Source organism: Caretta caretta, chromosome 1 (assembly GCF_965140235.1).
Source record: "Caretta caretta isolate rCarCar2 chromosome 1, rCarCar1.hap1, whole genome shotgun sequence".
NCBI lineage: Eukaryota > Metazoa > Chordata > Testudines > Cheloniidae > Caretta > Caretta caretta.
Genome location: NC_134206.1, coordinates 244,595,562 through 244,619,356, shown reverse-complemented (window position 1 = coordinate 244,619,356; position 23,795 = coordinate 244,595,562). Strand labels below are relative to the sequence as shown.

The 23,795-nt window shown below is 46.6% G+C and overlaps 1 protein-coding gene across 1 annotated transcript in view; it reads right to left on the bottom strand.

The window, feature by feature from the left end:
* Nucleotides 1-4,339: 4,339 nt before the first annotated feature.
* Nucleotides 4,340-23,795, bottom strand: part of LOC125626330 (sodium- and chloride-dependent GABA transporter 1-like) — a 32,189-nt gene continuing 12,733 nt past the window's right edge. The window contains exons 5-14 of the mRNA XM_048829130.2: nt 23,453-23,585; nt 22,383-22,517; nt 19,809-19,912; nt 19,230-19,354; nt 17,741-17,853; nt 11,734-11,865; nt 10,753-10,855; nt 9,894-9,994; nt 8,319-8,486; nt 4,340-5,044 (exon numbers count right to left, since the gene is read on the bottom strand). Of these exons, the coding sequence (XP_048685087.1) occupies nt 4,940-5,044; nt 8,319-8,486; nt 9,894-9,994; nt 10,753-10,855; nt 11,734-11,865; nt 17,741-17,853; nt 19,230-19,354; nt 19,809-19,912; nt 22,383-22,517; nt 23,453-23,585 (1,219 nt within the window). The 3' untranslated portion in view covers nt 4,340-4,939. The remainder of the gene's footprint in view (nt 5,045-8,318; nt 8,487-9,893; nt 9,995-10,752; nt 10,856-11,733; nt 11,866-17,740; nt 17,854-19,229; nt 19,355-19,808; nt 19,913-22,382; nt 22,518-23,452; nt 23,586-23,795) is intronic.

Genomic DNA, 23,795 nt, shown 5'->3' with positions numbered 1-23,795 from the left:
AGAAACAAGTTGAGAATTTGAAAGTGGAAGGCAGCCTGGGTGAAAGTGACCATGAAATGGTAGAGTTCATGATTCTAAGGAACGGTAGGAGGGAAAAAAGCACAAAAAAGATAATGGATTTCAAGAAGGCAGACTTCAGCAAACTCACAGAGTTGGTAAGATCCCATGGGAAGCAAGTCTAAGGGAAAAAATAGTTAAGAGAGTTGGCAGTTTTTCAAGGAGACATTATTAAGGGCACAAAAGCAAACTATCCCATTGTGCAAGAAAGATAGGAAGTATGGCAAGAGACCACCATGGTTTAACCAGGAGATCTTCAATGATCGGAAACACAAAACAGTTCCTACAAAAAGTGGAAACTAGGTCAAATTACAAAGGATGAATATAAACAAACAACACAAGCATTCAGGGATAAAATTAGAAAAGCAAAGGCACAAAATGAGATTAAACTAGCTAGAGACATAAAGGGTAACAAGAAAACATTCTACAAGTACATTAGAAGTAAGAGGAAGACCAAGAACAAGGTAAGCCCGTTACTCAATGATGGGGAAAAAACCATAACCAAAAATGTGGAAATGGCAGAAGTATTAAATGACATTTTTGTTTCAGTTTTCACCAAAAAGTTTAGTAGTGATTGGACGTCTAACATGCCAGTGAAAATGAGGTAGAATCTGAGGCTAAAATAGGGAAAGAACAAGTTGAAAATTACTTCAACAAGTTAGATGTCTTCAAGTCACCAGGGCCTGATGTAATATATCCTAGAATACTCAAGGAGCTGACTGAGGAGATATCTGAGCCATTAGCGATTATCTTCAAAAAGTCATGGAAGATGGGAGAGATTTCACAGGACTGGAAAAAGGCAAATATAGTACCAGTCTATAAAAAGGGGAATAAGCACAACCCAGTCAATTACAGACCAGTTAGCTAAACTTCGGTACCCGGAAAGATAATGCAGCAAATAATTAAGCAATCAATTTGCAAACACCTAGAAGATAATAAGGTGATAAGTAACAGTCACTATGGATTTGTCAAGAACAAATCATCTCAAACCAACCTAATAGATTTCTTTGACAGGGTAACAAGCTTTTGGATAGGGGGGAAAACAGCAGATGTGCTATATCTTGACTTTAGTAAGGCTTTTGATACCGTCTCATGTGACCTTCGCATAAACAAACTAGGGAAATACAACCTGGATGGAGCTACTATAAGGTGGGTACATAATTGGTTGGAAAACCATTCCCAGAGAGTAGTTATCAGTGGTTCACAGTCATGCTGGAAGGGCATATAGAGTGGAGTCCGATTCCATTCAATATCTTCGTCAATGATTTAGATAATGGCAAAGAGCGTATAAACGTATAAAGTTTGTGGACAATACCAACCTGGGAGGGGTTGCAAGTGCTTTGGTGGATAGGATTCAAATTGAAAATCGTTTGGACAAACTGGAGAAATGGTCTGAAGTAAATAGGATGAAATTTAATAAGGACAAATGCGAAGTACTCCACTTAGGAAGGAACAATCAGTTGCACACATACAAAATGGGAAATGACTGCCTAGGAAGGAGTACTACGGAAAGGGATGTGGGAGTTACAGTGGATCGCAAGCTAAATATGAGTCAACAGTATAACACTGTTGCAAAAAAAGCTAAAGTGTTGTAAGAAAGACACAAGTAATTCTTCTGCTCTGCTCTGCGCTGATACGGCCTCAACTGGAGTATTGTGTCCAGTTCTGGGCGCCACATTTCAGGAAAGATGTGGACAAATTGGAGAAAGTCCAGAGGAGAGCAATAAAAATGATTAAAGGTCTAGAAAACATGACCTATGAGGGAAGATTGAAAAAGTTTGGTTTGTTTAGTCTGGAAAAGAGATGACTGAGGGGGATATGATAACAGTTTTCAAATACATAAAGTGTTACAAGGAGGAGGGAGAAAAATCTTTTTTGGTAACCTCTGGGTATGGGACAAGAAGCAATGGGCTTAAATTTTAGCAAGGAAGGTTTAGGTTGGACATTAGAAAAAACTTTCTAACTGTCAGGGTAGTTAAGCACTGCAATAACTTGCCTAGGAAGGTTGTGGAATCTCCGTCATTGGAGATTTTTAAGAGCAGATTCAACAAAGACCTGTCAGGGACGGTCTAGATCAGTGGTTCCCAAACTTGTTCTGCCACTTGTGCAGGGAAAGCCCCTGGCGGGCCGGGCCAGTTTGTTTACCTGCCGCATCTGCAGGTTCGGCCAATCGCGGCTCCCAGTGGCCGCGGTTCGCTGCTCCAGGCCAATGGGAGCTGCTGGAACTGGCGTGGGCTGAGGAACGTACTGGCCACCACTTCCAGCAGCTCCCATTGGCCGCTGGGAGCTGCGATCAGCCGAACCTGCAGACGCGGCAGGTAAACAAACCGGCCCGGCCCGGCAGGGGCTTTCCCTGCACAAGCGGCGGAACAAGTTTGGGAACCACTGGTCTAGATAATATTTAGTCCTGCTTTGAGTGCAGCGGAGGGACTAGATGACCTCTCAAGGTCCCTTCCAGTCCTATAATTTTATGATTCTATGATACAGGGCCATTCCACTCACAGAATGTGAATTGTATGAGCTAACCCCTGGGCAGAGTGCTGGATGCAGGAGGGAGCAGATCCAGTGGTAGAGCAGAAGGCAGGGGCTACTCTGTAGGCTATGGATCTGTGGATTGTGTGTGTGAGGAGGGGCACTCCCCAGTCAGGGAGTTTTGACCCCATTCCCTTCCCTCCAACTCCACAGGGCACCATACAATGCCATGCCAGGGCATAGAGGGATGGAGTAAGTCCAAGTCCAGAACTCCCAGCTGGATCAGGACATTCTGACCCTATTCCCTTCCTTGCCTGCTTCAGGATCCCACCTGAGCACTTCCCACAAGATACCTGTTCCCCTCTCAGGCTCCATGAACGGATTTATTCTGCACTGAAACTGGGTCTGAGCGTCAGCAGGGATGCCATCCCCAGTGAAAAACTTGGTACATGGTCACTGGTGTGTAGCTAAGAGATAGACAACTCCAATTCGCACATCTATACAGAAGTTACTTTTCAGACGCACCTATCCCATAGGTGGCCCCACAAGAGGGCCATTTTGGGGCTGTCCTGTGTGGAACACTGCTCTTACACCTGACTGAGGTCCTATCTGCTGGTCAGAAAATATTGGGGTCCTAGGTGCATGAGAGAACTAGGGCAAGTGAAAACAACAGATTCCAGGATGTATATGGCTGCTGTTACAAGCCACCTGCTCTGAAATGACTTTGTAACCTGGAAATGTCACTTCAGTGCCAGTTCTCACTTTCCTCTGGAGCTCTCATCTCTCCTCCAACATCATCTGCAACCACACTGCCCTCAGTGCCATGCTGGGGTGCGAAAGGCTAAGACATGTCAGGGTCAATGCTGGGATGCTGGTCGAATATGCCTAGGTGAGGATGAAGGATTGTACCTCCAGCAACAAGCACCCCCCTTGATACCATGATGGCGTTTTAGGGAGTAGATAGGGGATATGGCACATACAGCATCTTAGGACACCACGTAACACAGAGGTGTGCAAACTACGGCCCGTGGGCCACATCCAGTCCACAGGACCAGCCTGCCCAGCCCCTGAGCTCCTGGCCCAGGAGGCTTGCCCCTCCCCCGCTGTTCCACCTCCCCCGCAGCCACACCACCACATGGGCAGCAGGGTTGCGAGCTCCTGCTGCTCCAAGTGGCATGGTAAGGGGACAGCGGCGGCCCACAGCGGTGCGGGAGTTGGGTAGGAGGTCCCAGAGGGCAGTCAGGGGACAGGGAGCAGGGGGCAATTGGATGGGGCAGAAATTCTGGGGTAGTCAGAGGTCAGGGAACGGGGGTTTGGATAGGGTGTGGGAGTTCCGGGGAGGGCCTTTCAGGGGGCAGGGGTGTGGATATGTCAGGACAGTCAGGGGACAGGGAGCAGAGGGGATTGGTAAGGGGGTGGGATCCCGGGGGGGCGGTTTGGGGCAGGGGGTCCCAGGAGGGGGCAGTCAAGGGACGAGGAGCTGGGGGGGTTGGATGGGTCGGGAGTTCTGAGGGGGACAGTCAGGGGGCGGGAAGTGGGAGGGGGCGAATAGGGGGCAGGGCGGGGACCAGGCTGTTTGAGGGGCACAGCCATCCCTTCCCCACCCTCCATACAGTTTCGCACCCCGATGTGGCCCTCGGGCCAAAAAGTTTGCCCACCCCTGACGTAACATCATACCAGGGTGTGTCAGGATGGAGCATGCTCACATTATAAAGGATGTCTCCTCCACCAGTACAAGGGAATCTTAGATCTATGGCTCTGTATAAATGACTGCTAATAATAATAACAACAATGGGTGTTCATGGCTAAAGGACAGCAGCTCCAGGAGCACAGCACCCCTTATGCCTGTCCAGATTGCTGAGGGGTATCCAGTAGCCACCAATATTCTGTATTCCTGGTTGCTGCATCCATTGTACAGCACTTAGGACTAATTATTCCTTAAAGGTACTTTATGCTATATTAATTGATAATCATCTGGAATTTGAATCCATAGCCAAAATACAGCTGGTTTCATGCTGTGACAGCCTTGCTGTTCATTAGGGGGTGCGTGGTGGACTTTAGTACAGAAGAGGGGCTGAAGAACACAACGAAAAAGGAGACGTTATTGTACTATAGAAAATACCATCTGTGGTCAGCAGGAAACTAGGGCCTGGGACATTCCTTTCTGGCCGTATAGACTGGGATCATAAATTATGAAGACAGTCACTGGACATTGTCCTTATGGAGTTTAAAATAGAGTCTTGATCAGCCGGGCTAGGGGGCAGTGCCATGAAAGGGCTCCCCTGTTAGATCCTTCCCATGCTGACTGAAACCAACCGTGGAGTTGGGGACACACAAGCAGTGCCAGGGGAGGTCAAAGCGCAGGGGCGGGAGCAGCTACAGAGCAGGATGAATAGGTTCTGCCCTCTGCCTAGACAGCAGCATCTGAGACTCTCCCATTCAGTGAGGTCTTCGGTTTTAGTCCATTGTTCTGAACATCCACCTCTTGCGTGGGCTGAGTCATCTGCTGAAAACGCTGTCCAGAAACAAACAAACAAAGATTACAGGAAGGACACAAGTACCCAGGAGAAAATGAGGAGACCCTTTCACCACCACCACCACCTCCACACATGGCATGTGGCTGAAGCTGACGGTCACAACCCTTCTTTCTAAATTGAAGAGAGGTCCCTAGTTACAGAAAGAGGGCTACCAAGGGGATAGTGAACACTGAAGGTGATTAGGACAATTGCTCCAGATACCAGACACCTTTATTTGGCAATGTAATCACTTCCCCTTTGCTCTTCTATTACACACAGTTCTCTCTTATGAATAACAGAGAGCACCATTACAAAATGAAAAGGAGGACTTGTGGCACCTTAGAGACTAACCAATTTATTTGAGCATAAGCTTTCGTGAGCTACAGCTCACTTCATCAGTTGCATCCGATGAAGTGAGCTGTAGCTCACGAAAGCTAATGCGCAAATAAATTGGTTAGTCTCTAAGGTGCCACTAGTACTCCTTTTCTTTTTGCGAATACAGACTAACACGGCTGTTACTCTGAAACCCACCATTACAAAGTAAACCAGTAGTTACCGCACAGTTGTAGCAGCACCTAGACGCTAAAGCTAGTCAAAATTTTAAAATTTGTTACCAAAAACGTCAAGGTTCTTCCCATTTCACAGGATTCAAAATGGATCCACTTTTCCTTCTCTATTCCATTTTCCATGAAATTCTCATTAAAAATGTTATCCAATGGTTACAGAATGCCAAGGAATTTACAGTTTATGGCTCTGATCCTGCATGGCCCTTTATGCCAGCATGGATTCCCATTTATATCAACCTGACAGGATCAAAGTCTAAATAAAACTGAGGTCCATTGGTAGAGCTGTGTCCGGAAGACACCCCGGGAAATGGAATGTGGGAGAGAGCAGTCCCTCAGGCAGAGGGGCACTGGTTGTCTGAGCAATATGGGTTGAAGCCTAGGGTTGAATGGACATGGAGGCTGAATTCCAGGAGGGGAAGTGGTGCTTTAAATTATGGAACATGAGGCAGAGAGGAAGGGGGCCTGAAGTGAATGGACATCACTGAGCTGGAGAAGAGCCCCTCCAGGAGAGGGAAGAGCCCCCGTACTCAGACATATCTGAAGTGTTTCTTGCCGGGTGAAGCCCCTGAAATGTTTAGGGAGGCTCTCCTGCCATTCAAGCTCAGTAGGATTAAAATATCTTATAATCTTTCCTGTCTGTCAAAACCCTTTTATTCTGCATTGACATCTAATTTCCCTCCAGCCTCAGCTCTGTTACAAGCTAATCCTCTCTCTCTCACATGCACACACATACACACACACTGTCTAACTCCCTACTGCCACCAGCTGTTTAATGCTAGTGCAATGGATTATGGAGGCTGGGGGCCTGGGTGCGTGTGTTGCCTGCCTCCGAAAAGAGTGACATTCCACTGAACTGGCAGAACGGTCAGTGCACATGGGGATATCGAGTCTGATCGAGTGAGCAAAGGGAGGGGAAGGTAAATAGAAGCCAATCACACTGTTATTATTTCTAATTCCCATTGACTGACATTGTCAGTGCACACCAGATGCTAAGGTTGCTCCTGGAGCAACAGAATATAACCTCGTTCCATGGGCCTGCAAGACGGGGACTCAGTGGAAATGTGGACAACAGGTGGGATCTCAGGTTACAGATGGATTCAGAGGCACAACTACAGGGATTCAGCTCACTTAGGGGCAGATTGCGATATCCCTAATCACTTGGTATGGTACAAGTCGCCCCGCTGAAGTCAGCGGAACTACTTGAGGATTTAGATGCTACTCAGTGAGAGTCAGGACATTATAATCTGGCCTTCCCAGCCTGCTCCTGCTCCCAGTGAAGTCAAGAGAATACTGTCCTCAGCTTCAATGAGAATAGAATTGGAACCAAACACAGGGAGGAACTGATGCCCGCGTTAGGAGACAAGAAGGGATTTCCCCCGGTGGCATATTACCAGTGAGTGGCGGGGAGGGGTGGTGAGTGTTCATACCATCCTATGGAGCTCTGAGCAAGGATCATCTGTAAGGATCAGAGATGGATGTGAGTGGGGATTGTTCGCTTTAATTCTCAACACAATGCGCAGCCTATTGCTATCAACAGAGAGAAGGGTAATGCCCTGTGACTGCCTTTGACAGTCTCTTCTTCTGACCCTAAAGGAAATGACATTGTGGTGGGGTCTATATTGGTGCAGCACTGGGGCCTCTCTCTGTCTTTCTTTCATTTTTAAAGTGAATTGAATGCTGGCGAAAGATAGGAGACTGACAGCCCTTTTTATCCATGAGACAGCCAGCCCCAGTGCAAACCTCCCTCACCAATAGACCTTGGCTCTGAGCTAGTTCAGGCTTCTCGCTCAGTTAGAACATGGCATCTTTGCTGAGATTGCCTGTTAGTGACTTTCATAACTAGAACTATACAGGAACTGGAATATCCACAGTTTCAAACATTTGCTTTTATTCCAAATCGGAACAAAAAAGAATTTAGAACTTTCCCATGAAACGAGATGTATGAAAAGATTTTGTTTCAAGACATTCAAAAACATTTCCTTTTGATTTTGACTTTTTTTGAAAAACAAAATGTTGATAATATTAAATACATTTCAAAATGAAAAGTCATTTTGAAATGAAAAAATCAAAAAGTTCCATTTCCGAAATGGTCCAGACAGAATGTTCTGACCTTCGCAAAACACATCATTTCAATTTCTTTTTTCAAAACAAAATTTGTCAGAATCAACATGTCCCCTTGGAAAGTTGTGTTTCTGACAAAACAGCATTTTCCAATGGGAAAACATTCTGTTGGAAGATTTTCAAACATCTCTCTATGTAACAGTGATAGGCTGATGTGAACAGTAATCTGCTAGGAATGGGACCAAGATTCCCTCGACTTATTTCACATAAGACACCAAACAGGAATGAGAAGGTAACAATTTTTGGTCACTACTGACCTGTGAGGAATTGTAACCAACAGGTAAAGGCACATATCTCCTTACCCCAATCCCCTAAGTCATTCATTTGCCTCAGTGAGAAAGGGCTTTCTATTGGCTTACATGGAATGTGTTGTGCAGGAGGTAGTAGAAAGCATAAGGAGCAGATCAGAAGAGCGCAGAGGGTGTTGGGGGAAGAGGTGGGAGTCTCTGGAAGCCTTGGTTTACAAAGACTACAGGAGTCAATGCCATGACACAGGGGCTGAGTGAAGTTTATAGTGGGTTGCTGGTGGGAAATTCACTCTGGACAGATAATTGAGCAGAGGCAGAAGTTGGAAAGTTGCTTTTACCTGCCTGATGGTCCCCTCGGAGATGAAGAAGTAGTACAGCATATAGCCCGGAATCAGCACCATGGAAGACAGAGCCATGAGCCAGCCGATGCCCTGTCCCCATGTGGGATAGACATATTTCCCCAGAGTCAGAGGGGTCATTTCAACCACGCTGAAGAAGAAAACACCCTGAAGAAACAGGATCAGCAGTCACAGCATCGTATGGCACAAGCAGAAATATTCACTGACTGTCCTTTTGAGAGTTCCCTAAATTCTCACTATGAGTTCTAGTGAATAATCACACACCATTCCCAACAGCCCTCTCTGACCCCCAGCCAGGGCTCCCGCACCATTCCCAACAGCTCTCCCCCACACAGCCAGGGTTTCCACACCATTCCCATCAGCCGCCCGCCCCACGGCCAGGGCTCCCACACCGTTCCCAACAGCCCCCCTCCTCCCAGCCAGGGCTCCTCCACCATTCCCAACTGCTCCTGGCCGCCAGCCAGGGCTCCCGCACCGTTCCCAACAGCCCCCTTCCCACCCAGCCAGGGCTCCCACACCATTCCCAACTGCCCCCGCTCCCCAGCCATGGCCCAAGAGCTGCCCCAAAAGCCAGGGCTCCCAGATCAGTCCCAACAGCTCCTCCCACAGCCAGGGCTCCTGCACCAACTGCACCTTTCTCTCTAATCTTCTCATTCCACCAGAGATTGTTTCTACCCCATTTCCTACAGCAATTCTGGCTGAGAGAGACTGAGAATGCCTGGTAATGTTTTCCCCATGGTCAGTGCCCCTAAACTTCCCTGCCCCAGCCAGGGCACTTACACCCCTCCCTACTTAGGCTTCTGCTGCACACTGCACTCCCAAACCATTTCCTAAATAGCTTCCTCTTAGCTGACTCTCAGGAGCTAGGAACTTCCCACAGCCAGTATTCCTGCGGCAATGCCAATAGCACCTCCTGCTGGGAGAGGAAGGGTTGGAGGGGGGCGGAGGAACTGAGAGCTCATCAGTGCCAATTCTATTATTTCTGAGAGTGCCTCCTGCTGAGAGAGGCTTGGGAGGGGCTGAGGCTGGAGCTGGAGTGGCTGAAAGTTTTCCCCACAGCCAACAATGATTTTTAAAGTCATAAATCACCAGTTCAGTTTCTGAAATATCAAACACAGGAGTAATGCATGAGTGGTTTGAGCATTGGCCTACTAAACCCAGGGTTGAGAGTTCAATCCTTGAGGGGGCCATTTAAGGATCTGGGGCAAAAATTGGGGATTGGTCCTGCTTTGAGCAGGGGGTTGGACTAGATGACCTCCTGAGGTCCCTTCCAACCCTGAGATTCTATATTCTATGATTCTAGGCCAAACTCCCCGCTCTCTTCTGAGAGTCAGTTGCAGGGATTCAGGTGGGAGAATAAAAGAGGCTCTACATATTTCTTTTCCTGCCAGTCACTTTGATTCTTCTCAGGACCAACTTGCATTTAATGCCAGATCTGGATTTGGATTGGAGTTACCTTGAATAAAAATTTAGTGCTTCCCCCACCCACAGAATGATCCCAGTGAGGTGGCCCTTCTAGATCAACCTCCCCAAAGAGAGTTGCTTTGTTCTCACCACGCAAACAAGGGGAGTGAAGAAGGCCCAGCAGAGCTTCCACCAGCTGCAAGGTTGGTAGCCAATCATCTCTTCAATGTTCATGTAAAATCTGTTCACACCTACAGTGAGAAATGTTTATTAACAGCAGCAATGATATCTCAGCACCATTCTCATCACCTCTATCCAGTGACCCAACACAGAACAGGAGAAGGAGGACATGTGAGATCAGAGAGGAGAGCAGGCATTTAAGGTGAGCATGGAGAAGTGTAACGCTGACTCCCCAGATAAAAAGTAGAGGCCATAGACACAAACACTGGACTCTATCTTAATGGGAACCTGGATAATTTTATGACCACTAAAAACATCTACAGCTTCCCAAGCTAAGACAGTGATAATAATCAACTAGCAAAGGTCTAGATCATAAGATAGACTAGGTCATAGATTGACCTTGGAGGGGTCAAGAAGGAATTTCCTGACACCCCAGCACTGCACAATTGGATGGGCAAGTTACTGAAGAGGGGGGACTCCTAAGCATCAGACATTGGACACTGCCAGGATACCAGGGCAGATGGCTCAGCAGTCAGATTTGGCCTAACAAATTCTATATTCGTATCATGCCCTCAAAAATCCAATTCTAGAGGCCTGTGCGTATTTCCATTTGTATAGGAATCTCTGTGAACATGTGCTCAGCTGAGTGGCTGTCTGAGGAAGCAAGATGAAAAATCCCGGGGGTTTTCAAAAGCTTTCAGCTTTGGCCCAACACTATAGTCAGTTGTCCATCTCCCACTGACTTCAATGCTAGTGTTGAGGGCTTTTGCAAATAGCACCTTCTGTGCCTGTAGATAAGAAGCAAAGGAACAAGGTGAGTTGCACTTACCGTAACACCAGGAAATTGAGATGGTCTCAAAGAAGACGAGGAAGAGAAGACACATGCCACTGGCTGAATAATAATCAAACAGCTTGAAGACATAAATGCCACCCTGAGGAGACAAAGCCAAAGGGAGGGGGCCTGGTTATAGAGTACAGCCTGGGTGGGGAGCTGAGGATTAATACGATCAATACTTTTATCTAATCATTCTGCCTGTGTGTGTTAATTTCCTTGGCCTATGGAAGCCAACAAAGATGCATCATTTTGTTATAATCAAATTCCTGCCATTTTAACAGACGTACTCTGGAATGTGGTCAAGGAGTGAGTGTTCAAGCCTGGCTGAAGGCAGGGAGACAAGCAGGACTCTCGTGTGGCTGCCTTCCTCCTCTAGTGTGAGGTGAAGCCACTTTGTAAAATGAATCCATTCTGTCCCTCCTGCTGCACTTCAGATGCCTCTGCAGATGTTCCATGTTCTGTGACTCATCCAGCACGAAGTCACAAAGTGGGAAATCCACACCCTGGCCTCCATGTCACCGAGCCTGGCCCTGAAGTCTGCACAAAAAGCCTGAGCCTCACTGCCATACACCCAGTATACAGATCTCTGCATTAGGTCACTCACTAGGGCATGTAAACATGGAGCCTGGGCCTTAGTGTCACTGCCCCAGAGCCCCACCAGACCTGCTCTCTTTTGGTTTATCTCAATCTTCTGCTTAGAGAATGTGTCACCCTCCAGGGCATAGGCCCATCCTCGAAGCAACAGGAGTCCCAGCTAGACTGACCACAAGGATAATGATAACTTACTGAGATTTAATGTGTAGACTGCAGCTTGCTGGATAGATGACAGTGCTGGGCAAAGCCCAGACCAACAGTGGCCCTAGTGTCTTTCACAGACAATGGCCCTTCCCCCAGGCTTCCTCTGCTGCTGTTATACAAAAAGGTGGATGGAAGAGCACCAGGAACAGGAGCGGGAGTGAGCACAGGGAGAGGTACCTGGGTGATGTTGGAGAATCCAACAATGTAGGAGATAAGACAGACCACAGCAATGAAGAGCTTCTTCCTGGCCCTCAGGAGATAGGGATACTCATCTAACAGGGCTGTGACAAATCCCTCCACAGTGCAGAACTGCAGGAGGAAAGACACACACAAACATATCACCACCCTCTGCATTCCCTTGAAACACTCCTCCTCCTCCCCCCGACTCTCCCGGTGTGGGGCCACCTCCCTCCCCTCTGGAAAATGCACCACCTCTCAGCCTGGATTTGTGTTACTTCTTCTATCTCTGTGTTTGACTGACCACTGCTTCCCTGCTGCCTTCACCTCATTTCCAGCATGTAGTGACGGTGCTGAAGGACCATCATGCTGAAGCCTGGTGTGGGTGTCAAAATCTGTTCCTTTCACTTGACTGCATGAGTTACCACAGGTAGCTGGATAATGATTGGTGTTGTGGAGAAGGAAAGGGGCTGGTGTGGAAGTGAAGGGGAGGGTGGCTGACAGGGAGGACTGGATATGCAAAGTAACAGGGGGAAAGTAGAGGGGAAAAGAGACCATCAAGTGGGGTATGGGAGACCATCAAGTGGGGGAAGATATGGGTGTGGAAAGCTATGAGCAAGAGGGTAAATGGCAAGGGAACTGGAAGTCACTTCAGATTAAGAGTGGTGTACGGGAGGAGAGAGAAGTGGGCACAGGGAGTTACTGGAGCAGATATGCATGGGGGAAGTCCTAGGGGAGTTGTGTGAGGAGTAGTGGGGGGGGAGAGGAAGGCTGAAGCAGTAAATACCGATGGGATACACATCTCTCCACATCCTAACCAGACCACATGGAACACACAGGAAGAGATGGCCAAATTGTGCAATGCTGCTAGTGCAATCTGCACCTGGCTGGGGGCTAGGAAGCCCCCAGGTCTAATCCTGACACGGACCTGCTATGTGACCTTGAACAAGTCATTAAGGCTAAACGTTTCAAACCTGGGTGCCTAAAGTTAGACACCCAAATAGAACATTTAGGCACCTAAACAAAAATGGCCTGATTTATAGCCGTGCTGAGCTCCCGCGGCTCCCACTGACGTCTGCTGGAGTTGCGAGTGCTCCATACCTCTGAAGAGCAGGCCATTGCGGTGTTTCCTATTTGACATTGCTTGGGCTGCTGGTGTGCAGAGTCCACGGCCTATCGTGCTGACCAATAGTGTCTCATTGGTTCCTTTTACTCACCCGTCCCTGCCCATCTATCTGTCTGACTCCATCTGTTCTCTCTTGCTGTATGTTCAGAGTATAAGATTTTGGGGGCAGTGACAGTCTTTTGTTTTGTGTTTGTGCAGCACCTAGCACAATGGGATTCTGAGGTCCATGACTGGGGCTCCCAGGCACTAGCATAATACAAATAATAAATAATAATTGTTATCACTCTGTGTACTCGCTTCCTTCCTTCCTTCTTCCTTTTTTCTCTTTACAGTGGCTTTTGTGCGTTTTCTGAAATGTTTCACTTTCCTCAGTATATTGTTGTGTCTCTTCATTATTCCTGTCACTTTTCTATAATAGGCGTCTGTCCCGCACCCCAAACCTGAGTTGGTGATCCTGTTATTTCCTGTTTCTTATTTCCATTCCTGATTCTCCCCCACTCTTTTTTCCGCCCTTGCCGGGGTCTGGTCACTCCATCAATTGTGGGGCAGTAGAATAGTGAGTCACTGACAGGCTGGCACCTCACAACAATTAGCAGACAAGAGAATTTTCCCACAGTTCAAGGGGCTTGCGATCCCCACCACAGGATACAAAGAACTCCCACTGGCTTCAGGGAGAGCTCCTTGTATCATGCAGGAGAAGAAGACGGCCCAAAGGGAGTTTAACTGCAGAAAAACAGCTGTTCAGCAGATAGGCTTGTGAGTGGGTGTTTCTGCTGTGCAGGACTCTGATTCCATCAGCAAGAAATGCTCATGAATAACCTGTAAAAGATGGCATCACATGGGACACACGCGGGCTTGGAATCACAAGGCTCCACTCACTCCCCTGGTGGAGCAAACGCCTGACCTGGAAACTGGCAGTTAAAAGGAATCATTAGCACATTATGCAAGAGATGCAAGAGAACTAAACCTAGATCTAGATGCAAGAGGACTGAACCCACGAGTGAAAACGTGTGTGTGTGTCTGTGCGTATCAGCGTATGCCACTGCAGCTGTGAATAAGAATTTGCGATGTCCCTCATGATGCAAAGAGACAGGACGTAGCGGTAGTAAATACACAAAGGATTATTTATTGAGGCTACTGGGCACAGACAGACCCTGTTATTCCCCTTGATTCTCCAGCGCCCTGTGCTGCCTACCGTCACCAAAAGCGGTTCTCCTTAAGCCCAGGTGTGAGCAGGCTGAGTCCCAACTCTGTCCTCCCCAGAGCACACAGACCCGGAGTTAGGCCCCGATTCAGCCAAGTACTTAAACACATTCTTCGCTTTAAGCACATGCTCAAGGGCTTTGTTGAGCCGGGATGGACTTAAGCACATGTTGAAAGTTAAAGATGTGCCTAAGTGCTTCACTGAAATGGCCCTGGAGGCTCAATTTTGTAAAGGTATTTAGGTGTTGTGCCGCTTAGCACTGCAATGCCTGGCTGATTGAGGAGTCTAAATCCCCTTGAGAGCCGATAGGATTTAGGGTTCTAAGTGCCTAAACCCCTTTGGAAAATGAGATTTAGGCTCTTAAATCAGTTAGGTGTTTCGACACTGAGGGCAGCAACACCTTACTGGCCAAACACCCCCCACTTTCATGGGCTTTGGTTTTCTTGGCAGCTCAAACATGACCAGAACATAAACCTCAATCTTAGCTTCCCAGCTTGGGTGTCCCTCCAGGCCCAACTCTGGCCTCTCTCCAGGGAACCACTCCCACCTCCCTTCTAGCCCAGCTGCAATAACGAGCTGCACCTGCGACAATGACTTCAGCAGCCCTCTGAAGGGGTCTAGCACCTGTTAAGGGTGGGGTTTGACGCAAGAGCCTTCCCACCTTGCTACACCTGGCCTGGACTAAGCAGTCATGGACTGGGCTGCTGACCGTCCTGCAGAAGATGTTCCTGTGCACAACCAATGCTTTCTGAGAACATGTGGGGCCTAATTTTCAAAAAAGGCAACCTGAAGTATTTGTGCAATTGCACACTTGCATTTGTGTGCTCAGTTATAGCAACACATGCAAATCAGGAGCCTGTGTGTACTAATAACTAGCCAGGCACCTACCTACCTACCTACTTGCATGCACAGTTGTTACTGCACATGCAAAAGTAGGCATTGTGGGTTCCACGCTATGCGTGTAAATCATATCCTGAATGAGTAAATCTCCAGTATGCAGACAGAAACCCTCAACATCTATTTATCTGTTTTTCTAAATGCTTGTTTTGCTTTTGATGCCTTACACACCCCTTCCCCAGGCACTGACAGCCCCCAAAGAGCTCCGTGCCCTGTGAGACTGACAGTCATATGGGACTCTAAGACTTTCATGTGATATTTGAGATGCAAAGGCATCAATAATTCCACACAGTGCTTAGGAGCCTTATTGTCATGTATTGAACTATTTACGAGAGCCGAGTGAATGATCCACAGAGAATAGTTCTTTCAGTGAACTTAGCTACTTTGGGAACATTTACTCATTATTTGAGATTGTTTGCCAAATAATATCAGCAATAAGTCCTGGTCTGAGCTGTTCAACATGTGAAACTCCAGCAGGGTTGATTAGATTTGATTGGACACAAGGTGTGACAGTTTGGGGAATATGTCCATGTCCATTTATGAATTTCATGTCGTTTTATGAATGTTATCTGTAATTGCAACCAGTTTTTGTAGATCAGATCAGTAATTGTAGATCAGATCATCCATTTTTCAGCATTTTGTAGCAGAGAGGCTATGTAGGGGTGAGGGGAGGGAGGAAGGAAGATGTGATGGAGCAATCAAGGGCCATCAACACTGAGCAAGTTTCCCTTGCTCAAACAATACGGTTTCTGCCAGCTGGGCCTTTGGCTTTGAATGGACTCTCTTCACAGAAATCTGTCTGGGGAGAGGGGGAGCTGGAATCCCACCACTCCCCCCATCTAATCTAGTCTTTTTGACAAGGTAGCTGCTTTCTAAGCCAAGGAAGCCATTTCATCGCCAGGAACAGAAGGCAAGCTACAGTGAGTGGAGGAAGGAAGGATTTTACCTCCCCTAAGGCCTTGAACCAAACCCAGAACTCACAAACAAAACTCTATTGTGCTTTTTAAGAGTAAGGTGTGTGTGTTTATGTTTAAGAAATCCCTTTGCTAAGCCTGTGTTTCCTTGTTTTACTGACACATTGCCCTTAAAGGGGTTAACTAGAAACCAGAGCTCCCACCACCAGGTGGGCTCTTCAGGGAACTTGTCTAAGTCTTGGTCTACACTTAAAATTTCAATCAACATAGATACAGCGCTCAGGGGTGTGAAAAATCCACACCTCTGAGCACCATAGCTAAGCCAACCGAACCCCAAATGTAGACACTACAAGGTTGAAGGAAGAATTCTTTCATCAACCTAACTACTGCTGCTCAGAGAGGTGGATTACCTACAGCAACAGAAAAACCTGTTCCATCACTGTAGGAAGCATCTGCTCTATGGCTATTATGTCACTAACTGGACCCAGGGGCTAGGAAGCATGTAGGATTCAGCAATCCGATCCCATCACAACAGGCTGGTGTCCCTCCAGGGAGTGGGACTAGATCAGGCCATGGCACAAGGTTTCCTATAACTTGTGGGCTTTCTCCTGCACTGCCCCATATGCACAGAATGCCCTCCTAGAATTAACTGGGAAGGGCACTACCATCTTCCCCTTCCAAACCTACTGCTTCTGTAAGCCTTTCAAGGAATCAACCAGTGTCTGGTGGGTTGGTTGTGTCACTCAGGAATAGCTGGTATTTCCTTTGATAAAGTAAGCCGACTTGCCTGTGTCTTTACTATACCCGGTACAATAGGGCCAGGAGCTACTGTAGTACAAAGACATCCTGGTGCCTGTGTTCTCTGACTCTGAGTGGTATCTCTTGGAATCAGGTGTCCCAGGTGAATACTCAAAATTACTATTGCCTTCTATAAATATTCTCTAGTATTTGCCTAAAATTTCCCTTGTACGTGAAGATCTGCCCAAAATGGAGGATCTCATTTTTGAGTGTGAGAAATCACCCTATACAGGACATACGTTCCCTGGAAGCAGCCACCCAGCAGGCTATTAAGTACCACGCAGTTCAGGTATCTCTCCCACAACTGTCGTGCTCCCCCTGCCCTGGAGCCGCTCCCAGGAGCCTTCCGCTTGCTGTGCAGAGTGGGGAGGGGAAGGGAAAAAAGGCAGGGCAGCGTGCTGATGTCAGGGTGTCCCCCTGCCCCTGTACACCATCTCCACAGAGCCGGGGGGGACACACAACAAGGCTCAGGATGGAGAGGGCTTGCTGGCAGCTGCTGCTGTGTCTGAACTTGTTGATCTACTTAAAAGGGTGGCATACTTAAAGGGGCAATGTGCTCCTCTGTCTCTCTCTCTCTCTCACACACACACACATATACACACAAAATTACATTGTTGTGTCACACACATACACTCTGTCTTTCACACTCACCTCCCAACACATACTTGTTGTTGTTGTTGTTACTTCTTGATACTTCTTTCAAAGTGTGTTATTTTAGTGTTTTGACTAAAAAATTTCACAATTTTTATTTCTCTCTTACGCTTAAATTTAATTCTTTGAGTAGTGAGTTCTAAAATGCTTAACCTGTCCTGGCTGGAGTAATTATCCCTGTGGTAACTTTTTAAAAATATATATTATATCTAGATTTTTGGTTTCTTCTGGTGGCGCACATCTGCATATTACCTCGATATGGTGCACATAACAAAATTCATTCTGCACATGGATAGAAAAAATTAGAGGGAATACTGTACAGGACTGACAGAAGAGGACAGACAACTATCATCTGGGGTGGTTCTTATCTAACCACAGCTTTGCTTCTCACCCACTTTCCCCGGTGTGTTGTCTCACCTGGCTGTCGAGGCCTAACATCATTAACATGGAGAAGAAGAGAATCGACCAGAGAGGGGACATGGGCAGCTGCGTGACAACCTGTGGGTAGGCAAGGAAAGCCAGTCCTGGACCTACCAGAATGAAAACATATTGAATAATTTACGTTTCTAAAGAGCTTTAACAATGAGGCATGTCAGAGCTCAGTATGACTATTAAACCGAGCGATGACAACAGCAAAAACTTGCCAATATTTTAATATGGGCTCCATGAAAATCTGCCCCCTTGGTCTGTGCTGCACAAAGGAGGGGTGAGGGACTTGACAATCCATTCATCTTTTCCCCCATTTAAACAACAATGCCATTTTGTTACCATCATCAATGATGCAGGAACAGACTGGGGGATCAAACGTTTTCCTGGAAATGCGTATACTTTGTTACTGACATATACACTGAAAATGAGAGTTAATCAAACATTTTCCAACAGGATTTTTTTCGGTCCCAAAATGCCATTTCGTCAAAATTGAAACTTTCTGGGGGAACATGTCAATTGCAAAGAAATTTAGTCTGGGGGGAAAAATTGAAAAAAAACTCACCTCTTTGATAAGGTTGAAAATGGAATTCAGAACAAAAATGTCAGAATTTCCCACAAAAAGGAAACGTTGAGCTTCAGCCAGCTCTTGTAAGAATACTGATCGTATCAGAGCTTAGCTACTCCGTGGGAAAGCTCTAACAAAGGGCTATGCCCGTAAAGAGCATCCTTAAGTGCACCAGTCCTGAACAATAGACAATCTAGGTGTAGAACAACAACAAACCTCAGAATTTCCTGTGTTGGGAACCTGAGTGGAAAGAGCACCTGAGTCTATCAGGAATAAGCTTCCCAAATTCCTCTGGGACCCAGGCCATTCCTCACATCTGTTCAGCTTGGCAAAGAATTTGCCAAATGGCTCGTTCCCAGTCTCCTGAGCCATCCAGTTCTACAACTCTGTACCATCTCAGGAAATTGAATTACACACTTGCGCCCCAGTCAGGAAAGCTCAGTGAGAACCATGCTGATTGACAAAATGCTATTCACTATTATTACATTCTGAAAATTTGGAACCTGTTTTCTTTTTGGAGGTCATTTTCACTCACTTCATGGGCCAGATCGTCTGTCGTGAAAACTGGCATTGCTGCATTGAGGGCAGTGGGGCTCTGGTCTTGTAAGTTTAATAAAATTAGTTGTGCACGATATATAAAAATTCTCCTCCAAAACTGGCCTTATTCTCCTCTCATTTACACCACTGTAACTCCATTGAGCTTCAATGGAATTACAAAGGGTACGAGTTTGCAGTGTTGTTAGGGTAGGGGGAGAAACAGAGGCTAGAGAGGTGAAGTGACTTGTCCAAAGTGACATAATAGATCAGTAACAGAGTTGGAAATAAAACACATCTTTCCTGACCCCCATGCCAGTGGCCCACCCACTGGATCACATTTCTAGTCGGAACACTACACATGCAATGTCTGCTTACCTGACGATGCAAGTTCAGCGATTGACTTCTTGGTAATGTGACCCATGAAGCCAACAATGGAGAAAATGACAAATCCTGCAAATATGCTGGTGGTGGAATTTATACAGCAGACAATGATTGAGTCTCTGGAAAAGCAAACACAGATGGGAGAAAACCTTCTGCATTTCTGGTCAAGTCAGCTAATCAGAACAGGATTAGAGTTAGGGGATGAGGTGAGGGTGAAAATGAGGCCTGAGGAGGCAAGTTACCATGCTGTGGACAGATGACAGTGAGAGGTGAAGGTCAGAAGTGGGGTGGGTAACTTGGTGATGTCCTTGGTGATGTGGCCAGAAGACATTCAGATATGAAGACCGGTGGTGAGGCCTGGGTTGCATGCTGGTGAATTACAGACCGTACAACATCAGGTACTATGGCCCAGATTGTGAACCCCTTACACTGGTGAGTAGTTACTCACAGGAGTAGTCTCGGTGACTGCAATGGGAATACCCCTGTGACTAAACGCTTACCAATGTCACACAGGGGTTCACAGTTTGCCTCTGTGTGTCTTTCTGCTTGTAGAGGTATTTGAAGAATACTGACTTGTATACATTGTTATGGAAGGAGTTATAGCTTCCCAGGGCAATCAGAGATCCCAACCCCAGTCCATAGGAGAAAAAGATCTGTGTGGCTGCATCCATCCAGACCTGCGAAGGAAAAACAGGCTGGGACTCAGTATTCCATAGCACTGTCAGGCACATTCTGCATAATCCAGTCTGTCCACCTAGCTCTCTAGATCTTCTTTGAACAATATTTTATCGTGTTTAAAGCATGTAGCAGGGGAAGTGTGGCAGGTAGAACAGTCGAAATATTGATTTTGATGAAGCTTTAGGTAAGAGACTACACTGACATACTCCAGAGATGAACGTCAATGTCCCTATCAACAGGCCTACGATTCCCTTCGGGAGGTGCAGTATTGACTCCTATGCTGTTTAGCTAGGACAGAAGAGTGAGACTCCCAGGTTGCTTGCACAGCTCCTGCAGCAGCTAGCAGGAATAAAAATCAGTGCTGGAGATGGGCCCTAATTAGCATGTTCCCGCCCCATCTCGCTCTTAGCACTAAACTCTGATCTAAACTCTGCAACTAAATCCCAATCTTATCTCTGCAACGCAGGCTCTGCTCTTGTCTGTCACTACTGAGGAGAGAACCTCAAATGATTTTAAATTTGGGTTCCTTTCACATAAACACCTACAAAGTTGGCTGCTTATCCAAACTAGCCAGAGCTTCTGGGGCCAGCACAGCAGGACTGGAAATCTCACGAGAACAGGCCTTCACACTTGATTTCCACTACTTCCCGCTCCCAGAAATGCCAGGAGAACAGCTCTTCTCCCCCTATTTTAGCACTTCCAGAGTCAGCCTGAACTCAGAAGTACAGAGACAGGTGGAGATGAACAGTAATGGAAGAAAACTGTTAAGGGCCAGATTGTGCTTTAAGACACTAGCCTGTGTTGTATGGGGGTAGGATTCCCAAGTGGAGCTCAGGGAGACATGTTACCTCATGGAAGCATAACCCACACACCTCCTGGCACTGAGACCACTTAGAAAGAGAGAGATTAATGTGTTTGCTCGACAGCCTTAGGTAAGAGCCAGTTAGGTTTTAGCAGATGCAGTAAAGTCTCATGCACTAAGCTCCAGAGGCCCCAGGTTCGATCCTGCCCACCAGGATCTGTAGGTGTTACAGAAGCATAATGCCTCTTGTACTTGGGGGAATGCACCTCCATATGGGAAGAAGAAACGAGCACACCCCTCCAAAGCAAGCCAGCAATACAGGTTAGGGGAGGAGGTGGGGGGGACAGCCTTTGCTTCTCCTTGCTCTTTTTGGGGTTGCTAATGTCCCAGAGGGTTCTAGCAGAGAGCAGTCTCTGTGCTTGGGAGATGCACAGTAATAATACCTAGCTCTCATATAGCACTTTTCATCAGCCACAAGAAAGAGAGATCTTCTTGTGCCTTCCCCAACTTGCAAACACATCAAGAGCCAGCTGCAACCTGGCTCTAAATGAACATCCCAGAATCCTTACAATACGTTGGTTCAGGTTTTGGTTCCAGAAATGGGCACAGACTGGGGGGGTGGGGCTGAGATTGTGTCTTATTATTCTGAATCATTTTCTCCACCTCACAATGCAAGGGGAAGGGAAGGGGTCTCCGGAACATCTGTACTTAGAGCAGGAGTGTCAACAGTTGCGTTTTATCACAAGTCTCACCATAGCTGGTGTGTCTTCTTAAAGCCCCAGCTTCTGAAGTCAGCGGATTACATGAGAATCTCAGCTTTCACTGTTTAGAAGTTGTAGTTTCTAGCCTGCATAGTTGCAGAGAAAAGCTGGAAAATGTGGCCCCTGTGTAACTTAAAGGCCCCAAACCCAGGGGGCTAATAAAAAGAACACAGAAGGTGTTTTTTTATATATTTATGGCATGATGTTTAAACCAATCTTGTAATTTTTCTGAGGGGAGCCTTACTCATGGGTTGGCAATACCGTTACAGTGCAGTGTTTCCTACAAAGAGGGATCACTGGGAGCTCTACACAAACAGGACTATTCAGTTGTCACCACTTGTGCATGGCCAGCGACCTCACAGACCTCGAAGGAGTTGTTACTCTATCACAGAGAGAAACTTGCCTTCTCAAGCATCTCTACTTCACTGGGCTTCCCACTGAGTAAGGCAAACAGTATATGGCTATCACTTGCCATTTAAACACTTCCACCTAAAATAACAGCTATGTCTGATGCTGAACTCGTAGCTACATCTAGCATTGCAGGTATGGGTAATATAGGGTTCCATTGCCTCCTCTACCTGGGACTGCACTATCCAACCCAAACAGCTGCCCCTAGAATAATCAGTGGAATGGAGCATCCGCATGTTGGAGGGTCACGTCTGCAGTCGGTGTAAATCAGCATCGCTCCTTTGATAATACTACAGGATTTCAATGGAGCACGGCTGATCTACACCAGTTGTGGATCTGGCCCAGTTTTGTCTCTGACTGTGAAGACTCTGGCAACTGGGATTCTAAGACTCTAAGATGGGGAGGGGTTTTTTTTGTTATTAGAGAAACTTAAAATGTTCAAAGTGCCAAGGAACTTGAATACAGCAGTGCAAAAGCTTTAAACATTGCGGGACCCACCTCAGACTTAGAGAGTTTGCTGAAGTCTGGTGTGATGTAAAAGAGAATTCCCTCCTTGGCTCCCGGTAGAGTGACTCCACGGAAGAAAAGAATAATTAACATGAAGTAAGGGTAGGTGGCTGAGAAATACACCACCTGAGAGAGACAGAAAGGGAGACATTAGTTGTGTAGTGAGGCACTCACAGTCAGAGCTACAACAGTGACTTGATTCTCCTCGCTACAGTGGGTTTACTCCTGATTTTCACTGATGTAAGTAAGAAGTGAACCGGGCTCTAAGGGCAGGTCTACACTACGGGGTTAAGTCGACCTAAGTGATGCAACTCCAGCTACGTGAATAACTGTTTTATTTAAATGATTCAAGTAATGCTAGTTTGCCTGAAGGTGCTTCCCCCACTTTTCTTGGGAGACTAATTCACAACCTAAGAAAGTTTACTGTGAAGAATTTTTTTTTGACATTCAGTCTAGATTACTCTTTTCTTAATGTCATCCCATCACTCCAAGTTACATCCTAGATAATATATCCCAGGAGCACCATTTTACCAAACTATTCAATTTCTCAGATGTTTCTTTTTTATGGTGCTGGTCTGTAATGTTATACACTAGGAAATAGCAATATGTTTCTGTTTCGAGGGCCATCCTTAAAACCCAACGTATGAGGTGAAAAGAGACCAGTGATTCTGGATGCTCAATTTCTAATCCCCTAAAATGACCTGAGTTTCAGAGAGCGGGTGCTTAGGGTGGGGCCCAGGCCCCTTTAGGTGTTTCAAGTTGGGCTTTGAAAGTCCTTTTTTCAAAGCTTGGCTTAAATTGTTCCAAGAGTCTGAAAGTTCAGTACTCAGCCTGGAGATTCTACGGTTAAGAAGTATTCTCTATGATTAGAATTCTGCAACTCCTGCAATTTTTACCACTGTGAAAGGTAAAGAATTTAATGGCACACACTCCAATTCCTCCTTGAAACACAGTAAACCCTAATTACAGGCACTCAAAATTGAATCTGGAGGACGTTTCAACATGAGAGATGAGTACAGTAATAAAAGGCAACACTGTATTGCTTGATTATTACAAAGTACCTTTCCAGTCCACTCTACTCCTTTCCAGATGGAGAAATAGACCAGAACCCATGCTAAAGCGAGAGTGCCAGCTAGGGGCCAGCGGATGTTACCTGGCTCCCCCAGGCCACCAGAAATCTGGTGCATGTTCCTCCTGCAGACAAAAGACATGGAATTAGAAAAAAGTATAATCTACAGAGACTGAGAGATTCCAGACACAGACAGAAGGAACGAAGGATTAGGGTGAGCCCAGAGGCGGGCAGAGGGCACAAAAGGTGTGTGTGAGCCCAAACATGAGCAAAAGGCAAGAAGGTCAGCAAGACTATGAGATATAGTGTGAGGGACTGATGGAAGAAGGATGGAT